The 23,917-nt window shown below is 48.0% G+C and overlaps 1 protein-coding gene across 6 annotated transcripts in view; it reads right to left on the bottom strand.

The window, feature by feature from the left end:
- SHANK2 (SH3 and multiple ankyrin repeat domains 2) overlaps positions 1-23,917 on the bottom strand; it is a 285,486-nt gene that overhangs the window by 98,218 nt on the left and 163,351 nt on the right. For all 6 annotated transcript variants that reach the window (XM_054171740.1, XM_054171739.1, XM_054171738.1 and 3 more), the window contains 2 exons: positions 21,459-21,541; positions 19,681-19,805 (listed from right to left, as the gene is read on the bottom strand). In XM_054171740.1, the coding sequence (XP_054027715.1) occupies positions 19,681-19,805; positions 21,459-21,541 (208 nt within the window). The remainder of the gene's footprint in view (positions 1-19,680; positions 19,806-21,458; positions 21,542-23,917) is intronic.

The following is a 23,917-nucleotide window of genomic DNA, read 5'->3' on the forward strand; positions in this document are numbered from 1 at the left end:
TTTTCCCATAAGTTCAAGGGAAACCTCCTGTGATCTGGTCTGTACCCGCTGGCCCTTGTCCTGCCACTGAGAAGAGCCCAGCCCCACCCTCCTGACCTCCATCCTTTGGGTATTTACATGCACTGAGAAGATCCCTCTCAGTCCTCTCCAGGCTAAAGGTCTCTGAGCCTCATCAGCAGAAGACAAAACAATGCTTTACCAGAAGGACAACAATGCAGATTGCTACCTTGCACCTGAAGCCTCATCCATACATTGCTAGGTTTGCACCAAGATAAAGCAGCTGCACCTATGGATTTTCTTTCTAGGAAGTACATCGCTTGGAGCTAATTAGATTAAATCTACACCAACAGCCATCCTGAGCCAGGCCTGCAATAGCATCATTTCAGGCTGGAGACCTTGTTTAGATTCAGTTAGCTGCAAAAATAAGCTTTTGACAAGCACTGCTGGTGCAGATGAGAGAGCTGCACTGATGAATACGTTGGAGTTATTTCAGCAGCAAGACTGACGTGGGCAGCTGATGACCCAATCTGATTTTCCACCTGCAGCAATAGCTGCACCTCGCTGAAAAGGGCCCTCTCCAGCACAGCTGGAGCCTGTCTCTTCCAGCAAGAGGCATGACCCGGAGGCTGGGTGCACAGGGTGCGCGCTGGCAGAGCTGTCTGGCTTGCTCCCTGCCCCTGCGTGGGGTTTGGCCACCCCCTTGCGCCTCCCGGTCGGCCACACGGTTGCCTGGAGACAGTTGCCGTGCTACGAATCAAGCAGTGCTGCAGAGCAGCTACAGGCACTGACTCCTTCTGCTCTGTCGAGATCTCGTACTCACTGCCTGCTCAGGGCTCTCCTTCCTCACTCGTGCAGCTTCAGAGACTGAGGTCTTTAGGAGGGGAGGCTGTGGGAAGGTTCCTGTCCTTCCTCAAGCATTCTCTGATCCACCTTTCGTGTGCGAGTCAAACGTTCCCACAGGCACCACTGGGAACCCCACTGAGCATTTCTTAGGGTTGAATCCTGCCCACAGAGCTTTTCTAGTGGTTCTACCAAAATAAAAAAGAATGAAGTGGAAGTGGTTATTCTGCAGGACAAGAGAAACCTCTAGAACCGTGGAATCGCAGCTGCAGTGAAGGACCAACAGGCTGGACTGCAACTGACCCCAGCCAAGTGCAAAATTGCAGCTCAGGGCTGTGTCTTCAGCGTCCTGAGGAAGCAGCCACACCTCCGGCACCTCCATAGGTACCAGTACCACGGAGAGCTCCCTGGGCTTCTCATCTCTGGCATCCTCTCTCTTGCAGCTCCATCATCTTTCGGGGCAGCTGACCTCTGACAGACCTTCCTATTCCTGGTACATTTTCAAAGGAAAACGAACAAACAAAAGTCCCAGGAGGTTATCTGCCTCTAGCTGGTTCCTCAAGGTCTGCTTTGCTGAGCCACACCACAGGTGTAACTCTGCCACCTCTGAATGCCTTCCTCTCTTCTTTGTCCTTGTTGCCAATTGTGAAGTAAGACTTGCTTGTTCTTAGTGGCATTGCTTAGAAGCCAGTTAACTATCCTGCCTTTCTTTGGTGCTGGCATTCCTACCAGAAAAGAAAGAAGAACGAGAGGCAGAAGTGGGCAGGCACCTTTTGTTCTGACAAGTGTCTGAGGCAAGGCTGACCTGCAGCGAAGGATGCAAAGCGTCCAGTTCCCAAGCAAGTGCAAACAGCTCAGAGACATCATCCTGAGCTGAACTCAGAAGAATGCTTCAACACCTCTGGTTTAAACAAATTATCATTCTGCAAACAAGAAAGGACACTTTGGCTTAGCCAGAGTGGAACTGTTTGGCGTCCCACCTTTGAGCTTGCTGTAGCGAGGGTTAGTCTGCAGTAAGCTGTCACCTTCTCTCCAGAGCAATCAGCCTACAGAAGTGTATCCAGACTGCTCCTTGGGCAGCAACCCAGGAGCACTTTGAGAGCTCTCAGGAGCTGGCCAGTGTCTCACCAAATTGATGAGGCAGTTGGGCCCCTGTGAAGCCAATTCTTTACAGAAATATTGCATTGCTTTCAAGTTTCTTCATCACTCTTCCAGAGACCAGAGACCGCTTGGAAGTGGTGGCCTGGAACAGCCATGAAGTAACCCCTTCAGAGAAGCTCATCCAGAAGAGCACCGATGGGACTGGTGGACTCCAGTGACAGACTGGGGCACAAATCCATGATTCCCAACCCTTAATTTATTGGGTGATGGAACAGTGAAGGAATCTGATCATAACATTATAACACAGCTGGTTTATCTCAGCTGTGGAATGAGTCCAAGTGTCTGCTAATTGTGCCGCTTCAATTAGTGGTGACTCGAGAGCTGGTTAAGTGGCATGGTTTGCTCCTAGGCAGGAAGCCCAGGGCAGCTCCTAACCAGCTGTGGGGCGGTGCAGAGTTGCTGGGCTGATGCACAACATGTGATGTGAGGCTGCAGCATGCCAACCATACCCACCCTTGCTTCCCCACACTGACCACAGCTAACAGCAGCCAGGCTTCGAAGCTACAACTTAGTATCACAGAAAGGACCTTTAACATCATTAACATTTAAGAGTGAGGAGTGGCTCAAGAGTGGTCTGAAGGAGAAGGACTTGGGGGTGTCAGTTGATGAAGGCCTCCCCAGGAGCCATCAATGGTTGCTGGCAGCCCAGCAGGCAGCTGTGTGCTGAGCTGCATCCAAAGCAGGGAGAGCAGCAGCACAGGGAGGGGATTCTGCCCCTCTGCTCTGCACAGACCCCACCTGCAGCACTGCCTGCATTCTGTTGTGGGTTTTGGTGTGTTCATTTCCCTGTGTTAGAAAGCAGTAGTCTTCTGATACAGATAATGTAGTGATAACACCACAGACAGCACAGAAAATATCAGATGATGATTACTTTCAGACTATTATTATCAGAGTATTATTATTATTGGTGGTGGTGGTGTTATTCTTTTGACCTTTAAAGGTCTCTTCCAACTCAGTCCTATGATCCACACTTTCTTTGTCCTGCCTTCATCAAGTCACAGCTTTTATCCTTAAGGCAGTGACATGCTGTCAATATTGTAATAACCTTACCACAACTCAAGCCTCCACAGCCACCAGCTCCCAGTGCAGGATTAGTGTCCTCTGAGGAGCTGAAAGCAATCCACAGACAAGTGAGGAAGCATCAGCTTCTCTTGGCTCACCAAAGAAAAGAAGCCTGCAAGTGCTGCATTCTATTGCTACTGCAAATCTTTCACTTCCAGAGGAGAGAGGAGGCTGGAGAAAGGTTGTCAGCACTAACCACTGTGGCTGCCACTCATACTTGACCTTGGCAGGGAAGCAGAGCAGGGGAAAGCCAAGGACCAGACACCACCTTTTCAAATTGCTGGAAACAATGCAGAAGGAGAATCACATCAGCTGCTCTTGTGACACCATCACCTCCTCAGAAAGTTCCTCCACATCCACCCCCCTGCTTAGGCTTGCTAACACGTGATCAGCTGGGCACTGATGGGCACAGAGGAGGAGAAAGGGGGAGCAGGGGAGGGACAAAGCACAGTCCCCTCCACAAAACCCTGCTCTGATGCTCAGGGGTTAATGTTATTATTCCCCACCACTTGCATTACTCAGAAACCCTGCCTGGCAGGCTGCCAGAAGCACCATGGTAGATGAACAGCCTGAAGGGATGGACACATATGGTAGCTGGAGCAGCTACACCCAGCTCTTGCTACCAGCACTATTAGTAATGCTGGGGGGAAAGGGATGGGTCTGGACTGCAATGTCTGCAGGAACCACAACCACCTGAGCAAGCTGACAGCACTTCTGACAGGTGGCTGGACCCTCCTTGGTCAGTGCCAGCTGTCTGAACACTGCTGGGTTCTGAAGCCTAACTGTGACCATGGGCTAAGGGGCAGCACTTTGGATACCTCTGCCTGAACTACAGCCTGATCTGTAGCAGCTGGCAGGAGAATCAGGTGGCAGAGTTGGCATGACAATGACAAGCCACAGGAGGATGAAAGGAGAGCATGGGCTCTGCAAACACATCAATGCTTTTACCTTTTCAGGAAATCCTTCAAAAACGAGGAACTGAGATGATAAAAATCCTTTCTTCAAGCTTAGTCAGAACTACCAGCTGTTAGGAAGTGCTGGATTTATGCTGTTTACCACATACAAGCAATATGCTCCGAGCCTTGCTTGCATATTTCACTGATGATGATCCCTGAGTGATTCAGGGGCCTGCTACACAGCCACAGACCTGACAATGCTCAAATGTTTTATGCTCAAAACAGGCCCTGGCTTCCTGCTGGTGTGTTTGCAGAAACACAAGGACTGGATTTACCCAGCCCAGGTGATGTGCTTGTCTGAAGTGTCTGCTGAGCATTTTGTCCCCGATCTAAGACAATCATAGAATCAATAAGGTTGGAAAAGACCTCAAAGATCATCAAGTCCAAGCTGTCACCCAGGACCTCCTGACTACTAAACCACGGCACCAAGTGCCATGTCCAAAATCAGACCCTTGCTTAAGGCCCTGCTATGGTTTGGAGTCCTTAAGAAAGAAACCTTCTTTGTAAAGCTTTATCTTCTGAAGAAGAATGGACCTGGGATAGCTCTTAGGACTTCAGGCCGATTCAAAACCCTTCACCTACTGAACACTTCTTCCAGTGAAGTCCTCCACTCTCTCTTTGGCGTTCACTCTTCCTTGGAGCACTTTCTACACTGCACAGCAGCTTGGGTAGATGCTACACTTTCAATCAGTTCCTGCCATTCTAGATGGGAGCACACCCTTCTTCCTGCACCCACCCCCAGGACCCCCAAACCCAGCAGAGCCGTTCAGTCAATCCTCAGGTCGATACCCTGAAGCTTTATTCTGCAGCACAAAATGCATCCCAGGCTGTTAAAAACCCTTGGATCCAAACATCTCAGTACACTGATGGCAAAAAGGAAAACTGTGTGGTAGTTTTAGGCTGTGCCTGTAAAAGTTTTCACAGATCTTGAGCAGAAAAGTAGTAAAATGTAAACAAACCACTGCTGGGTGCAAGAAGGAAAATCAAGAGAACTGCTTTTCTGCTCCAGATCCTTGAAGAATTGTAAAGGCATAGCCTGAAACTACCACAAGCTGGAAGAACTTTTTCCTGATGTTCTTGTTTCCTCTCCAGCTACACTGATAGGGCTGGTAAGTTTGTTTCTCTGTTTGTTTTCCCCCCTTGAATTTTCTTTTTCTCTTTAGCAAAAAGACTGGGGGGATTAAAAAAAACACCAAACCAAAAAAAACCTCAAAAACTATGCCAGGATTAGGTTATTCTCTCTTTTTGGTTCCTCTGCCTTTCTGCTAGCAATCCACCTGCTACTTGGTGAATCAAAATCAGAACACAACACCCGACAGTTTGACTTATCAAAGATGAGTGGAGAGCAGTCAGACATCACTGGACCTTCCAGAAACCTCACAAATCCAGATCTTATACACTGAAAGCATCAAAATAAATCAAACTCTTCTTGTGCTAGCAACAGGAAGGGCTTGCAGAGAGCAGGAGTATCCTCTCCTGTCTCGGAGCAGGTTTACAGAGCCTCCCCTGAGTCTGAGTTCTCCCTGCTGATGTATGCACACTCCTCATAAAGCTAACACCCAGCTCTGCAGGTTGTGCAGATTAAATATCCCCTTCTATACCTGGGATATGAAAGAGCAGACAAGAAGGAACCTTCCCACAACTACAGAGGAAGTTGTGGGTTGGATTCTGTTCCCCCGAGATCCTTTCTGCAGCAGGCAGTGCTGGAGAGCCCAGTGGGGCAATGCTCTGGAGCAGCGTGCCTGGCACAAGATAAACCTTCAAAGCATCTTCCTCTGCTTGCAGTGAGTAGATTCAGGAGGAGCTGAGATGTCATTTTTTAATGTCTATAATTGGAATGGGGCAGTTTTCAGAGTTAACTTTGATGCAAGACAGTTCTTCTCCATGCAGAAGAGAGAACAATAACCACAGTGAATCAAAACTAATTAAAACTATAACTCAAAAGAGACATCTTCCAAAGATGCTGCTACAGAACAACAGGAGAACTTGCTGTGCAAACATGGCACATTTTATTGAAGGCAATGGCTCTCTGCTCAGAACCCTGAGGACTGGGAATCAAAACCAGAAGGGGAAGGAGGAGAGGGGAGGGGCAAAAATCGCTTTCCAATCTACAGAAAAAAAATGGTGAGGTTTATATATCAGAAGGAGAAACCACAACAGCCTCAAAGCTAAAAGACACCAACAAACCATTGGTAGTTTTCCACTAAGGCCTTTTGAGGACAGAAATGGCAGAGAAGTGCCAAACCAGCCCAGATGAGGCATTAGCCAATAACACCAACAGGCTCAACAAGTATGGCTGAAGGAAGATGCAGCACAGCACTAAGCCATTGCTCAGTGTCAGCACAGCTCAGCATTAGGTTGAGCACTATATGTAATTTTATGTAGTTATATATTGCTCCCCACTGCCAGAGCCCAGCAAACCCAGAACTTAATAACAGACAACCAGGAGATTTCAATAAAAAGTTGAGAACCAGTTTCCTTACTTTGCAGATTTACAGCATTAAAAGATGAGAAGGATCAGACTTGATGTGGTCCTGGGCAGCCTGCTCTAGTTGGAGGTGCCCCTGCTGACTGCAGAGGGGTTGGACAAGGTGAGCTTTGAGGGTTCCTTCCAGCCCAGTGCAATCTGTGAGCCTGTGTCTGTTAAACAGCAGTCTCAGGGATCCAGACACTGGCTGTGAGATACAGCTGCTCTCTAGTTTAGTGGGGAAAAAAATATACTAACAAACCAACCCCTAAACCCTACCCTGCATTAGCAAATGTTTCAACAACCTACACCTCAGCTGCCCTGGGTGGTTCAGCTGCATCTCCTGGAATCAGAGAATTGTCAGGGTTGGAAGGCACCTCAAGCATCATCTAGTTCCAGCCCCCCTGCCATGGCCAGGGACATCTCACACTACAGCAGGTTGCTCACAGCCACATCCAGCCTGGCTGCAAACACCTCCAGGCATGAGGCTTCCACCACCTCCCTGGGCAACCTGTGCCAGTTAGGAAGAACTTCTTCCTAACATCCAATCTGAATCTCCCCATTTCTAGTTTTGCTCTATTCCCCCCAGTTCTATCACTCCCTGACACCCTACAAAGTCCCTCCTCAGCTTTCTTTTAGCCCCCTTCAGATCCTGGAAGGCCACAATTAGGTCTTCTCAGAGCCTTCTGTTCTCCAGACTGAGCAGCCCCAGCTCTCTCAATCTGTCCTCATAGGAGAGGAGCTTCAGCCCTCTGCACATCCTCGTGGCCCTCATCTGGACACATTTCCCCACCAGCTTTGGCAGTGACTGATATGGATAAAGGTTTCCTGCCTCTCTTTTCCAGTCACCATCTTCCACAGCTGAGCCACGTGCAAATCCATCACGCTGGAGGAGTGACAGCAGAGTTTCCTTCACCTGCTCACACACCAGCTGCTTAAACTGACTTCTACCACAGCTCAAACTCAAATATTTAACCATTTCCTAGGAGCAAGCAAGCAAAAGCCATCCTCTGGTTCAGTTCTGCTGACTGAGCCACAGAAGTGGCCCTGCAAGAGCCACCCTGCAGGTGAGTTCACCTGAACTCTGGTATTTTCCTTCCTCTAGGTTTATATCCTGTCCTGCAAATAAAGAGCACCCTCTACACTGTGGATTGGTACAACCATGCCAGTTTGGAGGGGATCACGCACCTCCCAAGCCCCATCATTGTGTCACTGATCTGGTGCTGGTTATGAGTAACCAGGCTGAAAGCTCTCTGGGTGGATAATTGCCTAGCAGCAACATTTTTGCATATAAGATCATCACTAAAAAAACATTCAAACCCCAAGCAACTCTTACACCTCACACCAACAGATCTTTAACAAAACATGTAGGAAATTCAACTGGATTAATGACAGGCATTCATACAGTAAAAGAGGCAAAATGGTGCTGGAAATGGCTTTAAATGGTAGAGAAAATTGCTTTTTAAGCCAAGTATTGGTTTAATAAACAAGCAGCAATCCAGGAATGAGATCTGGGTTAGTGCTCAGATGAGGGAGGGATTTCTCTTATTGAAAACCCCCTCTGTGATGTTAGAAAGCCAACACCATTCTTGTTTCCAGAGCCTGTTCCTCATGGGTTCTGCAGCAGGGTAACACTTTGTGCCAGGCCACATTCTTCCTGTTCTCTCCTGCTGAACACAGGAACTTCATAACCCCCTGCAGAAGCCCTTCAGAGATGGAAATAAGCCCCCACCTACCCTGCCCTTCTACTGCAGTGCAGCCAACACCAGCATTAGAGCTGCATGGGACCAACCCAGCTGACATTTCAGCCTCCCTTGGAGAAGGAAACAAACCCAAAAGTTAGTGCCTAAAGGAGAAGGTTCACAGCAGCTGGGTTAGGAGCATGGGAACAGAGGATCCAGCCACCACACACAGCCAGCAGAGTGTTCACCTGTCATGGGAAAGTTCTGCATCCCATGTTTCCACTCCCAGTGAAGGAGCTAGAATAGGAGCCCTTGGATTAACACAAAATTCTGCCTCAGAGACCTCTGAAGTGCTGCAAGTTATGCCAGCTGCTGAGCACATCAGCAGGCTGAAGGTCTGAAGGCAGCAGCAGCCCAGTTGGCATTGCTGACTACCAGGTGAGACATGGTCAGCTTCCCTAAGTTCCCAGTGGCAAAGGAGAAGCATCTTGGTCTCAGTACTGAGGTTCTGACACCTTTACAGGCAGGAAGAAGATTTATCCAGAGAAAACCACCTCAACCACTATGCTAGGAAATCACAAGAGAGCACAGCAGGATGGCTCTGAGAGACCAAAAGGGAACAGCTCAAGCACCCAGAGCTGGGCCCACAGCATAAGCAGCAAAAGGACTAAAGAGCTGACCAGCACTTCTGCAGAGGTCTGCATGGCAGAGGGAGAAGGCATGGCAAAAGAAAGCTGCATGAAGATGAGATTGGGGATGAATAACCCCAGTCTTTGATTCTGGGACAAGAGATGCCTACAGCATTTGCAGCTCTGCACAACCACCCATTTGTTAAGTGAACACCTGCTTTCTATCAGACTCCCTCAACAGGGTCCTAGAAATGCACAGGCAATTATGGGGACCAAATACCTGCTCACAGACAAAAACCCACCTTGACTCCAAGCCCCAGCCTCTGTGCTTTGTGTCAGAGCCAGCTCCACAACAGGCAGGGTCAATAAAGCAGATTTAGGTACACAAAACTAACCAGAAACTTGAAGCAAACGCTGACAATAAATGTTTTGCTGGTCACTTAAAAACAGTTTCCTCTCTCACTTAGCAGTTAAAGTGAGTCATAACAAGCCTCAGTGTAAACAAACACACCAGAAGCTCTGGGAACGACTTCCACGGCCGTCAACAATGGCTGCTGCCTCACACCGGTCTGGCTGCTGAGGACAAGCCACGCTAGAGGTCCGTGCCATTAAAAGCAATAGCAGCTGTTTGAAGCCCATTAGCAGAACAGTTCCAGAAGACAAAACAAAACAGGCAATAAAAATACTGCAGAGATTGATAGTGTGGATTAGGAAAGAAAAAGGAGTCTCTGCTTTTGCAGCTTAGGCTGCTTCGAGAGAAAACACAAGGGAGCTAAGGCAAAGCTGCAGCATGCAGGGGCAGGAGGAGGAGCGCAGGGCTGGAGCTGCTCTCCTGTGAGGACAGACTGAGGGAGTTAGGGCTGTTCAGTCTGGAGAAGAGGAGGCTTTGAGGAGACCTAATTGTGGCCTTCCAGTATCTGAAGGCGGCTACAAGAAAGCTGGGGAGGGACTTTTGAGGGTGTCAGGAGTGACAGAACTGGGGGGGAAGGAAGAAGAATAGAAATAGGTAGATTCAGATTGGCTGTGAGGAAGAAGTTCTTCCCCATGAGAGTGGTGAGAGCCTGGCACAGGTTGCCCAGGGACATGGTGGAAGCCTCATCCCTGGAGGGTTTTGCAGCCAGGCTGTGAGCAACCTGCTGCAGTGTGAGGTGTCCCTGCCCATGGCAGGGGGGTTGGAACTGGATGATCCTTTTGGTCCCTTCTAACCCTGACAATTCTCTGATTCCATCTGCCTCCCACACCTGTGATGGGTCAGCTCAAGCCAGGACACCCTGCATGGCCTCCACACATCTCCTCAGCTATTTCAGCATCTAGGCTGGCATCAAATACATGCAAGGCTACAGGATTTTATTGTATGACTTCATTGCAAGCCCAAGCCAAGTCTTTACAAAGAGGCTTTCTGCCATCTCTACTGCCAGACCGCCAGCAGCTATTAAACTGGTAACTCAGGGCTGTTCCATGGTGGAGCTGATCCCTGCAGCCACTCACTGAGCCCAGGCTTGTCATGATTCTCTCAATGCTCTTTTTCATTCCAGTGAATGAAGATCTAAACCACCAGTGAGGATCTAAACCACCACAGTGTTTGTCCACGACCAACCCTTTCTGTTCCAGGATGCAAATAAACTCTTCCACATTTTAATGTACATACCTGCTTTTAAACTTCCTCTTCATCACCAAGCAAGACACACTTAGCTACCTGCTGTTATCCTATCAACCCATTGACCCATCTTGAAAAGCTCCACTAAGCCTTTAACAGATTTGCTGGGACAGTTTTCAGTGCTCTGACCAGCAAAGCCTTCAGAGACCTTCAAATCCAGAACTCCACCACAGAGAAGTTGCCACTTGCCATGAAGGCTGTTGAGGAGTTCCTGTTCTGCAAAGTGACAGGCAACTCTCACCATGGAGTGAAAACCTTCTGCCACAAGGTGAGGAGAACTGGAAACCCAGCTCCCCACTTACTGCCAGAACATATGAAGCAAAAATTAAGTAGTAGAGATAAAGGAGTGTAGAGATAAAGGAGTGTTACTGTCTATTGTTCTACACAAAATCACAGGCTCACAGGGTGTTAGGGGTTGGAAGAGACCTTCAGACACCCCTGCCAGAGCAGGACCAGAGAGTCCAGCACAAGTGGCACAGGAACACATCCAGACAGGGCTGGAAAGTCTCCAGAGAAGGAGACTCCACAACCTCTCTGGGCAGCCTGCTCCAATGCTCTGGGACCCTCAAAGTCAAGAAGTTCTCTTCATGTTGAGGTGGAACCTCCTGTGCTACAGTTTATATCCACTGCCCCTTGTCCTATCCCAGGGTGCAGCTGAGCAGAGCCTGTCCCTGTCCCCTGCCTCCTGACCCCCAGCCCTCAGATATTTATAAACATTTATTAAATCCCCTCTCAGTCTTCTCCACACTAACCACGCCAGGGCTCTCAGCCTCTCCTCACCAGGCACTGCTCCAGTCCCTTCATCATCCTCACAGCCCTCTGTTGGACTCTGCAGCAGATCCCTGTCCCTCTTGAGCTGGGGAGCCCAGAACTGGATGCAATATTCCAGGGGAAGTCTCACCAGGGCAGAGCAGAGAGGGAGGAGAACCTCCTGGACACACTCCTCTGAGTGCCCCCCAGGAAGCCATTGAGAAGGTGGCAGCAACTTCCTTTTAACTTCTGGCCAGCCTTGTGGTTCATGAAATACAAGCAGCAGGAGAACTCAGCAGCACACAAACTGATATCTTAGAGGTCTCTTGCAACCAAAGTGATTCTATGGCTGTGAGTCTTAGAATGACAAAAAGAAGCTGGCAATGCACACACACACAGAGGCAACTCCACTTCAAAGTCTTTCTCCTGCTTGTAAGATGCTCACCCCTCTAAAAAAATTCCAGGTATTAGATTAGTTCTGCTGCAGGAAACAGGAATCAGTTCACCTTCCACCATTTGAAACAACCCATCTGCTCTCCTGCCCCTGTGAGCCTGCAGGTTTGTAGCAACATCAGCAATTAAAAGAAATTGTATTTTTCTCCCCTAAAATGCCAGGCACAAGGACTGCTTTTCATAGAGCTCCACTCTGCTCAGTAGGTTTCCATAGTATCAAGAGACTAAAAAAAGCTAACAGGCTTCAGAGGAATTAATTTTAATATAATGTCTTCTGGAAATCTCCAAACTGTGCCTTAAAAATGGCATTCACTCAGCTGCTGTGGGGAGCCTTGAGGCCTGCCCCTCACCACTGAAGAGCTAGAAAAAGGGAGAGTTGCATTGTGCCTGCGTCGTGCCCAGCCTTGGCATGATCTCACTGAGCACATCTGCAATGCCATCACTTCCTGCAGGTTACAGGCTGCATCAAAAGAGATGAAGAGAACAATCCCCAGATAGCTGCCACCTCCCTGCAGAACCAGAGGAACCATTCTTTCATTCAGCTGCCACCAGCCACTGGAAACAAAAACGAAGGGAAAAGTCACCACCAACACAAACCCAAACTCTCCCTCCCTGAGATGAAGCAGGAAGAAAGGAAAACACTTTTCCATCATGTGGAAAATGAATCCATGTGGTCAGAGACTGTGCAGACACCCCAGGCTGCTCAAGGCTCCTACCAGAGCTGCTCTTCTCCCAGGACACCAGTGTCCCACTTCTCCAGCACTTCTGGAGTTGCACTCAAGCAGAAGAATTGCATAACCAAAGGAGGAAGGAAGTCTCCTCTGGACTCTGACAACTTTCATTTCAAGAATTGTCAGGGGTACACTTGTGCTTAATAGGCATTGTTTAGAGATGTGGCCAAGAGGGTGATGACTAACTGGTAAACAGAGATGACCTTTTCCCTCTAAAGGTTGGTTGAATCAAGCTATGTATCAATTAAATACACACAATCCCAGCGTGCTAGGGCTGGGAAGGGGCCTCTGGAGATCATCCAGTCTGCCCGCCTCTGCTAAAGCAGGGGCACCTGGAGCAGGTTGCCCAGGATCACATCCAGCTGAGTTTGGAATCTTTCCAGGGAAGGAGACTCCACAACCACTCTGGGCTGCTCCAGCACCCTCAGCTTTTCAGTCCAGGTGTGCAAGATCTGCCATAGCCTCAATCCTGCAGGTTAGTGAGAACGCTGCTGCCCTTGCAACGACCAGGCACAGAGGTTCAGCATCTATCACAGCCCTGTGTAACATGTGCTGGAACGTGGCAGCACTGCTGCAGCTCTGCTCAACCTCTCATCATTAAAAGGATACAAGAATATTGTTTGTACAGGTGAACAAAACCCACCCTAGATGCTGTCTAGGAACAGAGGAGCTCAGTGTGCAGCACGCGGAGCCTGGCTGTGCTCCTGCTCAATGTGCCAGGGAGCAGCTCCTGGCACAGGCAGGACGAGCAGCCAAACTGGCAGCAAAAAGCCTAATGCAAGACAGTGAACCAAGGAGGACCTTAGTCTGTTGGTCCACCAGGAGGCCTAAGTGTGAGAGGCAAAGGCAGCACACAAAAAGGTAAGAATATGTTGAGTTGCTGGAAGGTGTCCAGAGAAGGGCAACAAAGCTGGGAGGGGTCTGGAGCACAGCCCTGTGAAGAGAGGCTGAGGGAGCTGGGGTTGCTTAGCCTGCAGAAGAGGAGGCTCAGGGGAGACCTCATTGCTGTTTACAACTACCTGAAAGGAGGTTGTAGCCAGGTGGGGGTTGGTCTCTTCTCCCAGGCAAGCAGCACCAGAACAAGAGGACACAGTCTCAAGCTATGCCAGGGGAGGTTGGATGTTAGGAAGAAGTTCTTCCCAGAAAGAGAGATTGGCCCTTGGGATGTGCTGCCCAGGGAGGTGGTGGAGTCACCATCACTGGAGGTGTTTAGGAAGAGCCTGGATGAGGCACTTGGTGCCATGGTTTAGCTGATTAGATGGTGTTGGGTGATGGGTTGGACTCGATGATCTCAAAGGTCTTTTCCAACCTGGTTAATTCTATTCCATTCTAATATTGTGGGGTTTTTCCTTCCCCCTCCTCCTCACAATTATTAGGGAGGCTCTTCCTAAGCATTCACCCAGCTGGCATCCACACTTGGGGGAGAGTCCTATGAAGATGAATAAACTTTCACAAAGCAACCGCAACAAAGTCGAACGTGACAATCCACGGCGGTACAGAGACACTAACAAAGCCTCTGTTTTGCTTCCAGAGAGGGAAAACCATCACCAGCCCTGTGTGCTGCCTGGAGGAAAAACACAAAATTCAGATTTATATCTGGTGGGAGAAGGCAGCAAAGTTCACACTAGAAATAAAACAGCCACAGGGTAATTAATGAGGATTACCTAAGGATAGGAAGGTTTCTCCACTGCTAAAAGGATGTAAATCACTACCAGATGGCTTTGTGAAACCACTAATTCACCCAGCCACTGAACACAAATGGAATACACAACATTGCCACACTTGCCAGACTTGGAGCCCCAGTTACAACGCCCAAGTTAAAAACTTGCCTTCCAGATCAGTTTTCAAGCGTCTGTAGAGTTTATTTACTGGAGCAAAACAAAAACCTGACCTCCTGCTAGAAGCCCCTTGGCAATCCAAAGCCACTCCTCTATGTGGCCTTTGAGTAAATATTCCATGTGTTTTAAATATCTCCCTCCATGCTTATTGCCACTGCCTACAGAGGCAGAGAGCTTTATCTGCTGCGAGGATAATACCCTGCTGTCTGTGACAGTGATGTCTGTTTTCCATCTACCACTACCTGATGGGAAGTCTGAAGCAGTAAATGCTCTCAGCTCTCCAGGATAAGGAAATAGAGGCAGTTCTACTACAGACCACTTCAGCAGCAGCACCAACTGAACTCCTCTACAGAGAAACAATGAGATCCCTTTCATTACCATCTTGGCATCCTGGCTTGGATCAGGAACAGTGTGGCCAGCAGGAGCACGGAAGTCATTCTGCCCTGTGCTCAGCACTGGTCAGGCCACACCTTGAGTCCTGTGTCCAGTTCTGGGCTCCTCAGTTTAGGAAAGATGCAGAGATGCTGGAAGGTGTCCAGAAAAGGGCAACAAAGCTGGGAAGGGGTCTGGAGCACAGCCCTGTGAGGAGAGGCTGAGGGAGCTGGGATTGCTTAGCCTGGAGAAGAGGAAGCTCAGGGGAGACCTCATTGCTCTCTACAACTACCTGAAGGGAGGGAGGGGTTGGTGGGTTGGTCTCTCTTAGGAAGAGCCTGGATGAGGCACTTGGTGCCATGGTTTAGTTGATTAGATGGTGTTGGGTGATAGGTTGGACTTGATGATCTCAAAGGTCTTCTCCAACCTGGTTAATTTTATTCTATTCTCTCTCCGCTTCAGATCCTCCAATCAGACCTTTCATTTTCCCCCTTTTTGCCTTTTTTTCTAATGGATAATGAACTGTTTTTATCTGGTTTGCATTTTAACTGGAATGTAAGCAAGCAGCCCTCCTCTGCTGAAGACAATAACATTTCAATTTATCTGGAAAAATAAGTGATTTTATGGCTCAATAATGCAAACTGCAGTGACTCATTTAGAGAACAAACACATTACTCTGCTAAAGGATTGCAGAATTAGTTTCACTTTCTAAGTATTGATATTGCAACACTATTGTTTGGTAGGAGCTGTGCTCTGTGGCAGGTGAAAATCCCCACACATCACACTGTGCAACACCTGCAGATCAGCTGCGTGCTCACAGGCACAACAATAACACTTAATAACCCACAGGGGGTTAATTTTGGAGGCTAGGCTATACCCTACTGTACCCTGAGTCAAGAAGCCTCTTCCCACTTTAATAGATCTCTTTAGGCAGAGATGGTTACACTTCACAGAATCACAGAAACATTCAGACCCTCAGGATCACCAAGTCCAACCCAGAGCCCTACTCTGCAAGGCTCACCCCTAAACCATATCCCCAGGCACCACATCCAAACCACCCTGAAACACATCCAGGCTTGGGGACTCCACCACCTCCCTGGGCAGCACATTCCAATCCCTGACCACTCTTGCTGGGAAAAAATGTTTCCTACTGTCCAGTCTGAGCCTGCCCACTGACAGCTTGAGGCCATTCCCTCTTGTTCTGTCACTAATTACCTGTGAGAAGAGACCAGCACCAACATCTCTACAACAACCTCCTTTCGGGTAGCTGTAAAGAGCAATGAGGTCTCCCCTCAGCTTCCTCTCTTTCACACTAACCATCCCCAGCTCCTTCAGTTGCTCTTCCTCAGATTTCTTCTCCAGGCCCTTCACAGCTTCCTTGCCCTCCTCTGCCCTGGCTCCAGCACCTCCACAGCTCTCTTGTAACGAGGTGTCCAAAACTGGACACAATATTCAAGGTGTGGCCTCACCAAAGCTGAGTATAAGGGGACAATCACCTCCCTGCTTGCACACATCATCAAAGCCTATCTCCAAAGCAAACTCAGCCTCACTCCAGATAGTGCCTTAAATCATGTGGCAAGGCAGCACTCTGAAGAGCAGTGCTCAGCACTCCTCTGTTGATGCTTAGTTTGGCTACGACCCTAAACAGAGGTAACAAAGGGTTAGGTACACCAAGGTTAGTCATAGAGAAGAGACACAGGGGCAGAGCTAACACATTGCTTTCTTGCAAGGATTCCAAGTCACAAATCAAAGCAGCTCCTGGCTCAAGGTTTTTTCTGATCAAGCAGTTACAAACCTGCCCTGGTGCACTACAGAAATCCTGCACTGGACCTGCAGGGGCTGTAGCATTGTTCTATACACTGATGACAGCTGCAGATTTAAAATCACCTTCTAATGGAAACCATCACTTTTACCAGGGTAGCACTTGCCCTACTACATTGCTTTACTTTTGTCTGTCTTTTCCACTGGGCAGATATCAAGATGCAAGGAACTACAGTAGTGAAAAACAGCCAACAGAGCGAGATGTGCAACCTCTCTCAGTTACAACCACCAAAGCCCAGCCCTGCTCCATGTCTGCCTATCAAAGCTAAGAAAGATTAAATGAATCAGCAACTGCTGAACTGCTTATGGAAATCCACATACAATGGCAGCTGTCTCCAGCTAACTCCAGCTCTAAAACTGCTCACGTGTTCTTCCAATGCATTTCATTTGTGCTCTCTCCAGAGAAGCCACCACACACCTTACAATCTGTGTCACAAAAAGTATGACTGGGTTTCAAGCAAGGAGAAAAATAGTAACAAATGTTGGCAATGTCAGTGAAGAGCCTCTGGCCACTACTCCCAAAGCTGAGTTCAACATTCACCTCTGAAGGCTCTGCTACAATTAACTGTACAGGATGGACAAAGTGTGATGTGGCTTTTTAGGCGAAAGCTCAGCCAAAGGAGTGTGCCAGCCCTGCTCCAACCATCCACCCTCTTCACCTGCTGAAGCAGGACAGAGCCTTTCCTTCCTCTTCTGTGCAGACCTTCTCTTTGTTCTGCTCCAGACATGCCATCTAGGACACTGAACCGCTGCAGTGTGCTCTGTAGCTGATGCTGAGGTTTTACACCCCTCAGAAGATCCAGACCACAATTACACTCGAAGAATGATGCCTTCCCTTCACCTAGCCTTGTGATCCCTCCTGCTCCCAAAGAAGGGATCTGTCTTCCTGTCAAACCTGTCTTTCCAAAGTCAGGAGCAATGGAAAAGGTTCCACTTACCTCCATGGCCCCAAGCCACCAAACCTCCTTGAGCAAGAGCCAAACATCTGCTCTGCCTTTGCATTTTGCCCTCTGCCAAACTGGACTCTCACTTGCCTAAAGCCTGGCACTTGCCAGGAGTGTTATAAATGGGACTAATTAGGATCCTAGCTGCCCATTACCTGTTTTGTTATTCATGTGACACTTAGGAGAAATGCATTACAATACTTACAAACACTTGAGGTGGCACTGACACACAGCAGCACAAACTTTGGAGCCAAGGCAGAAAGCATTTACCAACAGGACAATAAATACACCACCTATGGGGTAAGCACTGCTGCACTGTGTACAGTGCACTTCACCCTCACTGCCTGCTGCACTTCACTCCTTGGTTCAAGACAAGAAATAAGGTAGGTTGGCATTCCTAGAAGTGCTGCTGGAGCAGTCATTTACATTTCAACTGCAGGATCTTCTGCATCAGTGCAAATACCTTCAAAGTTGGCTTTCTGCAGCTGGGCAGCATTGTGTCCTGCACACGTTCAGCAGACAGACAACTCTGCTTTTCTCCAACATAAAAGTCTTCCTTGACAGCAAAGTTGTGATTCCTCATGACTATCATCTCCTCTTCACCACCAGGTTCAGAACAGAACAACTCAGATGACCACAAATGACAAAGGACTGGGCTTGATTTGCACCTAACACCTGCTTGGTTCAGAATGATCAGCAGTCTGCTGGGCTGTGTAGATAATGGGCTGATGTGCTGAGCCAGCAATGCATGTGCATGATCAATTGCTCTCCTAAGCCAAAGCTACAAGTGAGTTTCTAGGCAATCAGTTACAATTCTTCTTTCATTTGCCAGCAAACCAGCAAAGCTGTCTGCAGTACCAGTTACCCAGACTTCTGGCCTCCCTTCTTAATAATTCCATCTGCATATTTATCATTCTGCAATCCCCTCCATTAAATCACACATTATTCACCACCCAAGCTATCTGCAAAATCAGCCAGCAGAGACTTTTCATACTTCCCATAGATTAAAAAACCTAACCAGAAATCACCTTCTAAAAATAAAGCATTGCTTAGAAACTCCACCTAGCATCATGAACAATCACAGGTTTGAAAGCTTCCTTGCACCCAGTGCCTATCAGTACAATGAGCAAGCTGCTGTTTGTTTGCTAAATGCTGCTTCTTAAGCAAGTAAACAGTGAGGGAAAATGTCCTTTGAAGGCAGAGATGAAAAATCCACCTCTATTTTCTTTTGAAGCCTGTAAAAAGCTTGTTCTTTCTTTGTTACAGCCTGGAGAAGCAGTGAAACTATTTAAATCCAATCACCATGGGAGTTCAGTGCACACCACAAATAAAAGCTGCATATTCTCTCCTCTCCTGAATGCAAAAGCCAGCTCTGCAGAAACAAACCTTGTGGCACCAGTAAATACAGATGAAGAAGGAAAGATCAAAACCAATCAAAAGATCTTACAGACCAGACTTGGTCAATCCATCCTGAAAGATCTATTTTCCAGGGCCTGGTTTCACAGAGTCACAGCATTGCTTTGGTGGTCAGCAAAAGGTGGAGGGAGGGAGGGAGGGAGGGAGGGGGGAGAGGGAGAAAATCCCAAGTCGTGGTTTTGTTGCAAACCGCCCAGCAAGACTGAAAAGGAGAACTGCTCCAACAAAACCTGAAGTGCCAACTAAACAGCCTCCAAAACATCAAATGGGGGAGATACTTCTGGTGTGAATGAAGAGAACATTTGAATAAGGTCTTTGAATGAAGTTCTTTGTAGTGCAGTGGCATCGGTGCCTTGTTTTGTGTATGACTGTACTTGGAGTGCACTGCTGGAAGCATTTCATTTCCAGCCAAAGTAATTTGCTTTCTTCTCCATGGCTCCTAAAACCAGCACGAGACCACTGATGTTTGTAACTGCAGACACAGCTGCACAGAAATCACTCGGGTTTGGTGACTTCTGTGGTCCTCTAAAATGTTTATCATTCTCTATATAACGTTGTTGTAAACCACAGCAAGGACCACAGAGTCAACAGCCTGCGAGAAATATTGCCGGGAAACTAAGTTTCAGTGCAGCAGCACAAAGGGGTTTGCAAGCTTCCACGTTCCTCTGACAGCATTGCTCCCAAGCACCCAACAGAACAGAGAATTCCCAGCCACCCTGAGCCAGTATTGCTCTTTTCCACTGCCTCCCTAAACGCTGCACGCGCTTGCAAGGCAAAGTGCAGCCCGTTGCTGGGGTTACTCCGCTGAACCTGCTGTCCAGAAGCAGCCCCCGCTTCTTCCAAAGGGAACATTGCTACCTCCCCAACAGAGCACTGAGAATCACATTCCAGGATCTCCTACCTCGATCAAAAAGTCTCCAGTTCTCAGGCCAGCTTGCCATGCTACTCCCCCTTCATCCACAGATTCCAAGTACTGCAAAGCAGGAAAGGCTGGAGTTGGGGTGAATTCTTCAATTGGTGTGTCAGCTTCAAAAATAAATGCCACAGTAAAACAAAACAAACAAACAAACAACAAAAAAAGAAAGTTATGGAGTGCTTGCAAATACCACTTGACCACAGGCCTCTTATTGGCCATTCTCAGCTAGGGTTAAAAATGGTGGTGCTGAAAGTGCAGGGACTGTGCCTGGGAGATGCTGGGAGCAGAGAGCGAGGTCTCTGCAACAGCAATCCACAGGTCCTCAGCTCAGAGAGGAAAATTCATGCTGCTTGACTGACACAAACCAAAGCCAGCTCTACGAGGCAAGAGCTGGAGGATTCTGTGTATTCTGGGATTGTCAGGATTAGTTTGAAGAAGCCTTTTGTGTGCCTAGCAAAATGCTTGCAGCTCTGGCAACACCCAGCTAAAAATTAATTGTGTGCTGTAGCCAGAAAAGAAGCATCTGGCCAAACTGGGGGGGGGGGGGAAGGGTTGGGGGGATGTGGGATGAAAAAAGATCAAACTGAATTTTTCCTCTAGCTGTGTGTTGCAAAGAAGCTAACAGAAGAAAAGCACTTTTCAGGGAAGGAGGCACAGCTGGCCTCGTCCCAGCCCTTTCTCTCTGGCTCTGTCACGTACACACAAGCAGAAAAGTCCTTGGGTCTTTCACCTGAGGTGCCCTCACTGCCACAGAGAAAATCTGGGGGAAATTGTCGGGCTTACAGAGAGAGAGCAACCTCTGCTCAGTGCACAGGCAACCCATGGCCATGGGCTAGCTGGAAGGCGCTGCTCTCGGCTCGCCTAGCACAACTCCACATTTTATTTAGCTTAACCCCCCCAGGAAAAAAGCTTCTACAACACTGAAAAATCTCCAGTGGCACTGTTGTAGGGCTGGGGAAACAGGGAAAGCAAAAATGATGTCCCAGGAATGAAGCTATGGAATAATTTTCATGCTCAAGCAAGGCAAGGGAGAACCCATGTGAAATAAGGGGGAGCAAGAGATGGGCTGTACCATCAGCTCTATCTTCTTTAAATGCAAAAGGAGGACCCAAAGTTAAAAAGCAAAGCATTGAACAGAATGCTGCTTGCTTTTTTCCCCCTCTAAACTCTGGAGAATGCCATTCCTGGGGATTTTAGGCTCCAGCAAAGTGCCATGCAGCTGAACATACAACCAGCTCTTCCAGTGAGCACGCTACAGGCCATGCAACATACGTGCAGCTTCTGAAGGTACAGGGGGGAAAAAAGATCCTATTTTCATACTAAAACTGCACCAGTGTCACCTTGCAGGAGATCCACACCTATTTTAAACAAAACAGCACTCTCCTGTCTCTTTCTGTTCACAGACCTCCTTCCACAGACTGCCATTTGGAAGAGAGCAGCAGGTTTTTACCAGGGAAGCAGGTTCCCCACAGTTAAACTGCACAGCGGCACAGGTTAAGGACAGAATCTTTCACAACGTACCAAGCACAACAAAAATACAGGTAAAACTTTCTCCCACCCCACCCTGATTCTACACTGCTTCTCCCATGGAAAAATGCAAACCACCTCAGACAGAAGCCCCTAAAAATCTGTCTGAGTAGCACAGCACACAGAGAATCCTGTTGTCTAGCAACCAAGTGCACCACGAATAATTCCTGCTTATATTCAGAGATGTCTAAATGTCTCCATGCCAGTGCACATCACACACACACACGAGCACATACCTTTTGCCCCTCTGAGCACAAATCCAAATCCTTCATTGTCCTTTTTCTGCAGGACCACTGCCTTTTCTTCTATTATGCAGTCACTGTAGAGAGAATTCCGAGGATAGCGACCATTATTACATCCCTTCATCACCACTGTAGTAGCTGCTCCTCCAGTGTGCAGGTTCATCATCATCACAGCCCGTTAATCAAATAATATTGCAGTAACCAAGCATGGGGGAAATGTGGAACAAACAGCAGCGAGGGGAAGACAAAGACTCAGCTTGATGGGAAGAGAGAACATGACAAAGCAACTCAAAGGGAAGAAAAAAGGCAGAGAGGAAAAAGAAAGGAGGAGGAATCATGCATGGTGGTTGGTGTTCTGGATGAAGCACTGAAGGAAGATGTGATCATGTAATCTGTGGGCTAGCTAGGACTCTAAAAGGAAAAAAAGTAAGTGAACTGAATGACAGGATCATTAATAAACTCCTCAATCGGGGATGTACCAGATGCATCTTCTAGTGAAGCCAAAATGAAACCAACCAGAAGAAAAATGAGGCAGCATTTTAAATTTAAAGGTAATAAATTAGGATTTTTTTCTATCTATCTATCTATATATATTAGCTAACTAAAAAAGGAAAAAAAGAAAAAAGGAAAAAAAGAAAAAGGCACAAATATGTTCCCAAAGCTATGCCTTGCATCAAAAGCCCTTTTTCAATCCTATTGAAGGTTGCATGCTGCAAGGATCCCACATGATCATCTGACAGCCTACAATGCTAACAACGTGCAGCTGCCTTGGCGTCATCAGGCACAAATTTCCACAGCATCAGGAATCTGCATAATCGAAATAGTAACAAGGCATGCACAAGCAAGAAAAACACACTGCCAAGGAATATTGCCCCTCTCCTGCTAAACAATATTATAAAACAAGGGGCTGGTGTAAAGCACTATTTATGTAAGCAGCACGTCCTTAAAGAGAAAGCAGCCCCGGGGATCTGCCTGCCATTGGCCAGGCGGAGCGGGAGCCGGCGGATGGAGAAAACGCGTGAAACCCACAGGAAAATGGGATCTCTCCTGCACAGGGAATCAGCTCTGACAGCCTTAGGTTGTTTAGGGTCTTTCATTAAACACACTGATTCTAAAAATAAAGGTGAAGGGGGAGGGGGGGTGGAGAGAGGGAAAAAAGAATTAAGGAAAATACTCTGAGTGCTCTTTTAAGGCTAAAGCCATCACATAGCACAAGCTGCAAGACATCCTGCTGCAGAAAGACAGTGTCAGGGGGTAAGTATCCAGGGGTTGTAAGCAACTGAAAGCAGGCTGCTGGGTGGGCTTTAAAATCTTCTCAGTTGCACTCTGGGATAGGACAAGGGGCAGTGGATAGAAACTCCAGCACAGGAGGTTCCACCTCAGCATGAGGAGGAACTTCCGCACTGTGAGCCCTGGAACGGGCTGCCCAGAGGGGTTGTGGAATCTCCTTCTCTGGAGACTTTCAAGACCCATCTGTGCAAGCTGTGCTGGATTCTGTGTTCCTGCTCTGGCAGGGGGGTTGGACTCAATGATCTTCAGAGGTCCTTTCCAACCCCTAACACCCTGTGTGTGATCCCTAGGAAACTACATAGGAGAGAAAGAAAGATGAGGAAGTTTGGCTTTGCTGAATTTCTTATCGTTGTTACCGCTGGTCTGGTACAGAATCTGGTCACTAAAGCAACAGGACCATGAGAGGTGGGATCTGCTTCATGCCATTAGTAATCCAGGAGTGGAGGGAAGAAATAGAAACTGAAGCAAAATTGTGTTAGCTTTGTGCTTAAAGCTTTGAAGAAGACAATGCTGACGACAGCAAGACACCAGTGGACAGTCTCCAAACTCCAGGGACTTGTACATCACAGGTTACCCTTTGGGTGACTTTCCAACTCTGAGAGAGGCACCTTCATGTCACAGCCAAGGGGATGATGTAATCATGTCTTCAAACTACAGAGTAATTAAATGCCACCATGAATTAAAACTACCACAGTGGTGCCTTCCCGAGCAAGAGCTGACCTCCATATCTACCAGCAGCCTTTCAATGCTGTTTCTCAGCTGATTGCTTTTTACTTTTCTTGCAATGGATCCCCCTGCAGTGGAAAGGATGTTGTAAGAAAATGACTGTGTCTTGAGTAATGCCAACCTGCTCCTGCTCAGGCATCTTGGGGTGGAGTATGCAGCCCACGCTGCAGGGCTGAAGCCTTCCCTCAGTGTCCTGATCCTGCAGCAGCTGTCTGGACTCCCCAGCGGACTCTGTTCTTTTCTTCATTTCACCACTCACAGTTTTTAAGGTGGAGTTCCATAATTACCCACTGAAGAGCCAACACCAAAACTGTCTCCAGCCCTTTTCTTAATCCATGGTCCAGTTAATAACCTTCATTTCCTTCCAGTTTGCATGCATGCAGTCAATAGCTTAATGGAGCCCTGGAGCAGGCTGCCCAGAGAGGTTATGGAGTGTC

This window comes from Dryobates pubescens, chromosome 22, assembly GCF_014839835.1.
Source record: "Dryobates pubescens isolate bDryPub1 chromosome 22, bDryPub1.pri, whole genome shotgun sequence".
Classification (NCBI taxonomy): Eukaryota; Metazoa; Chordata; class Aves; order Piciformes; family Picidae; genus Dryobates; species Dryobates pubescens.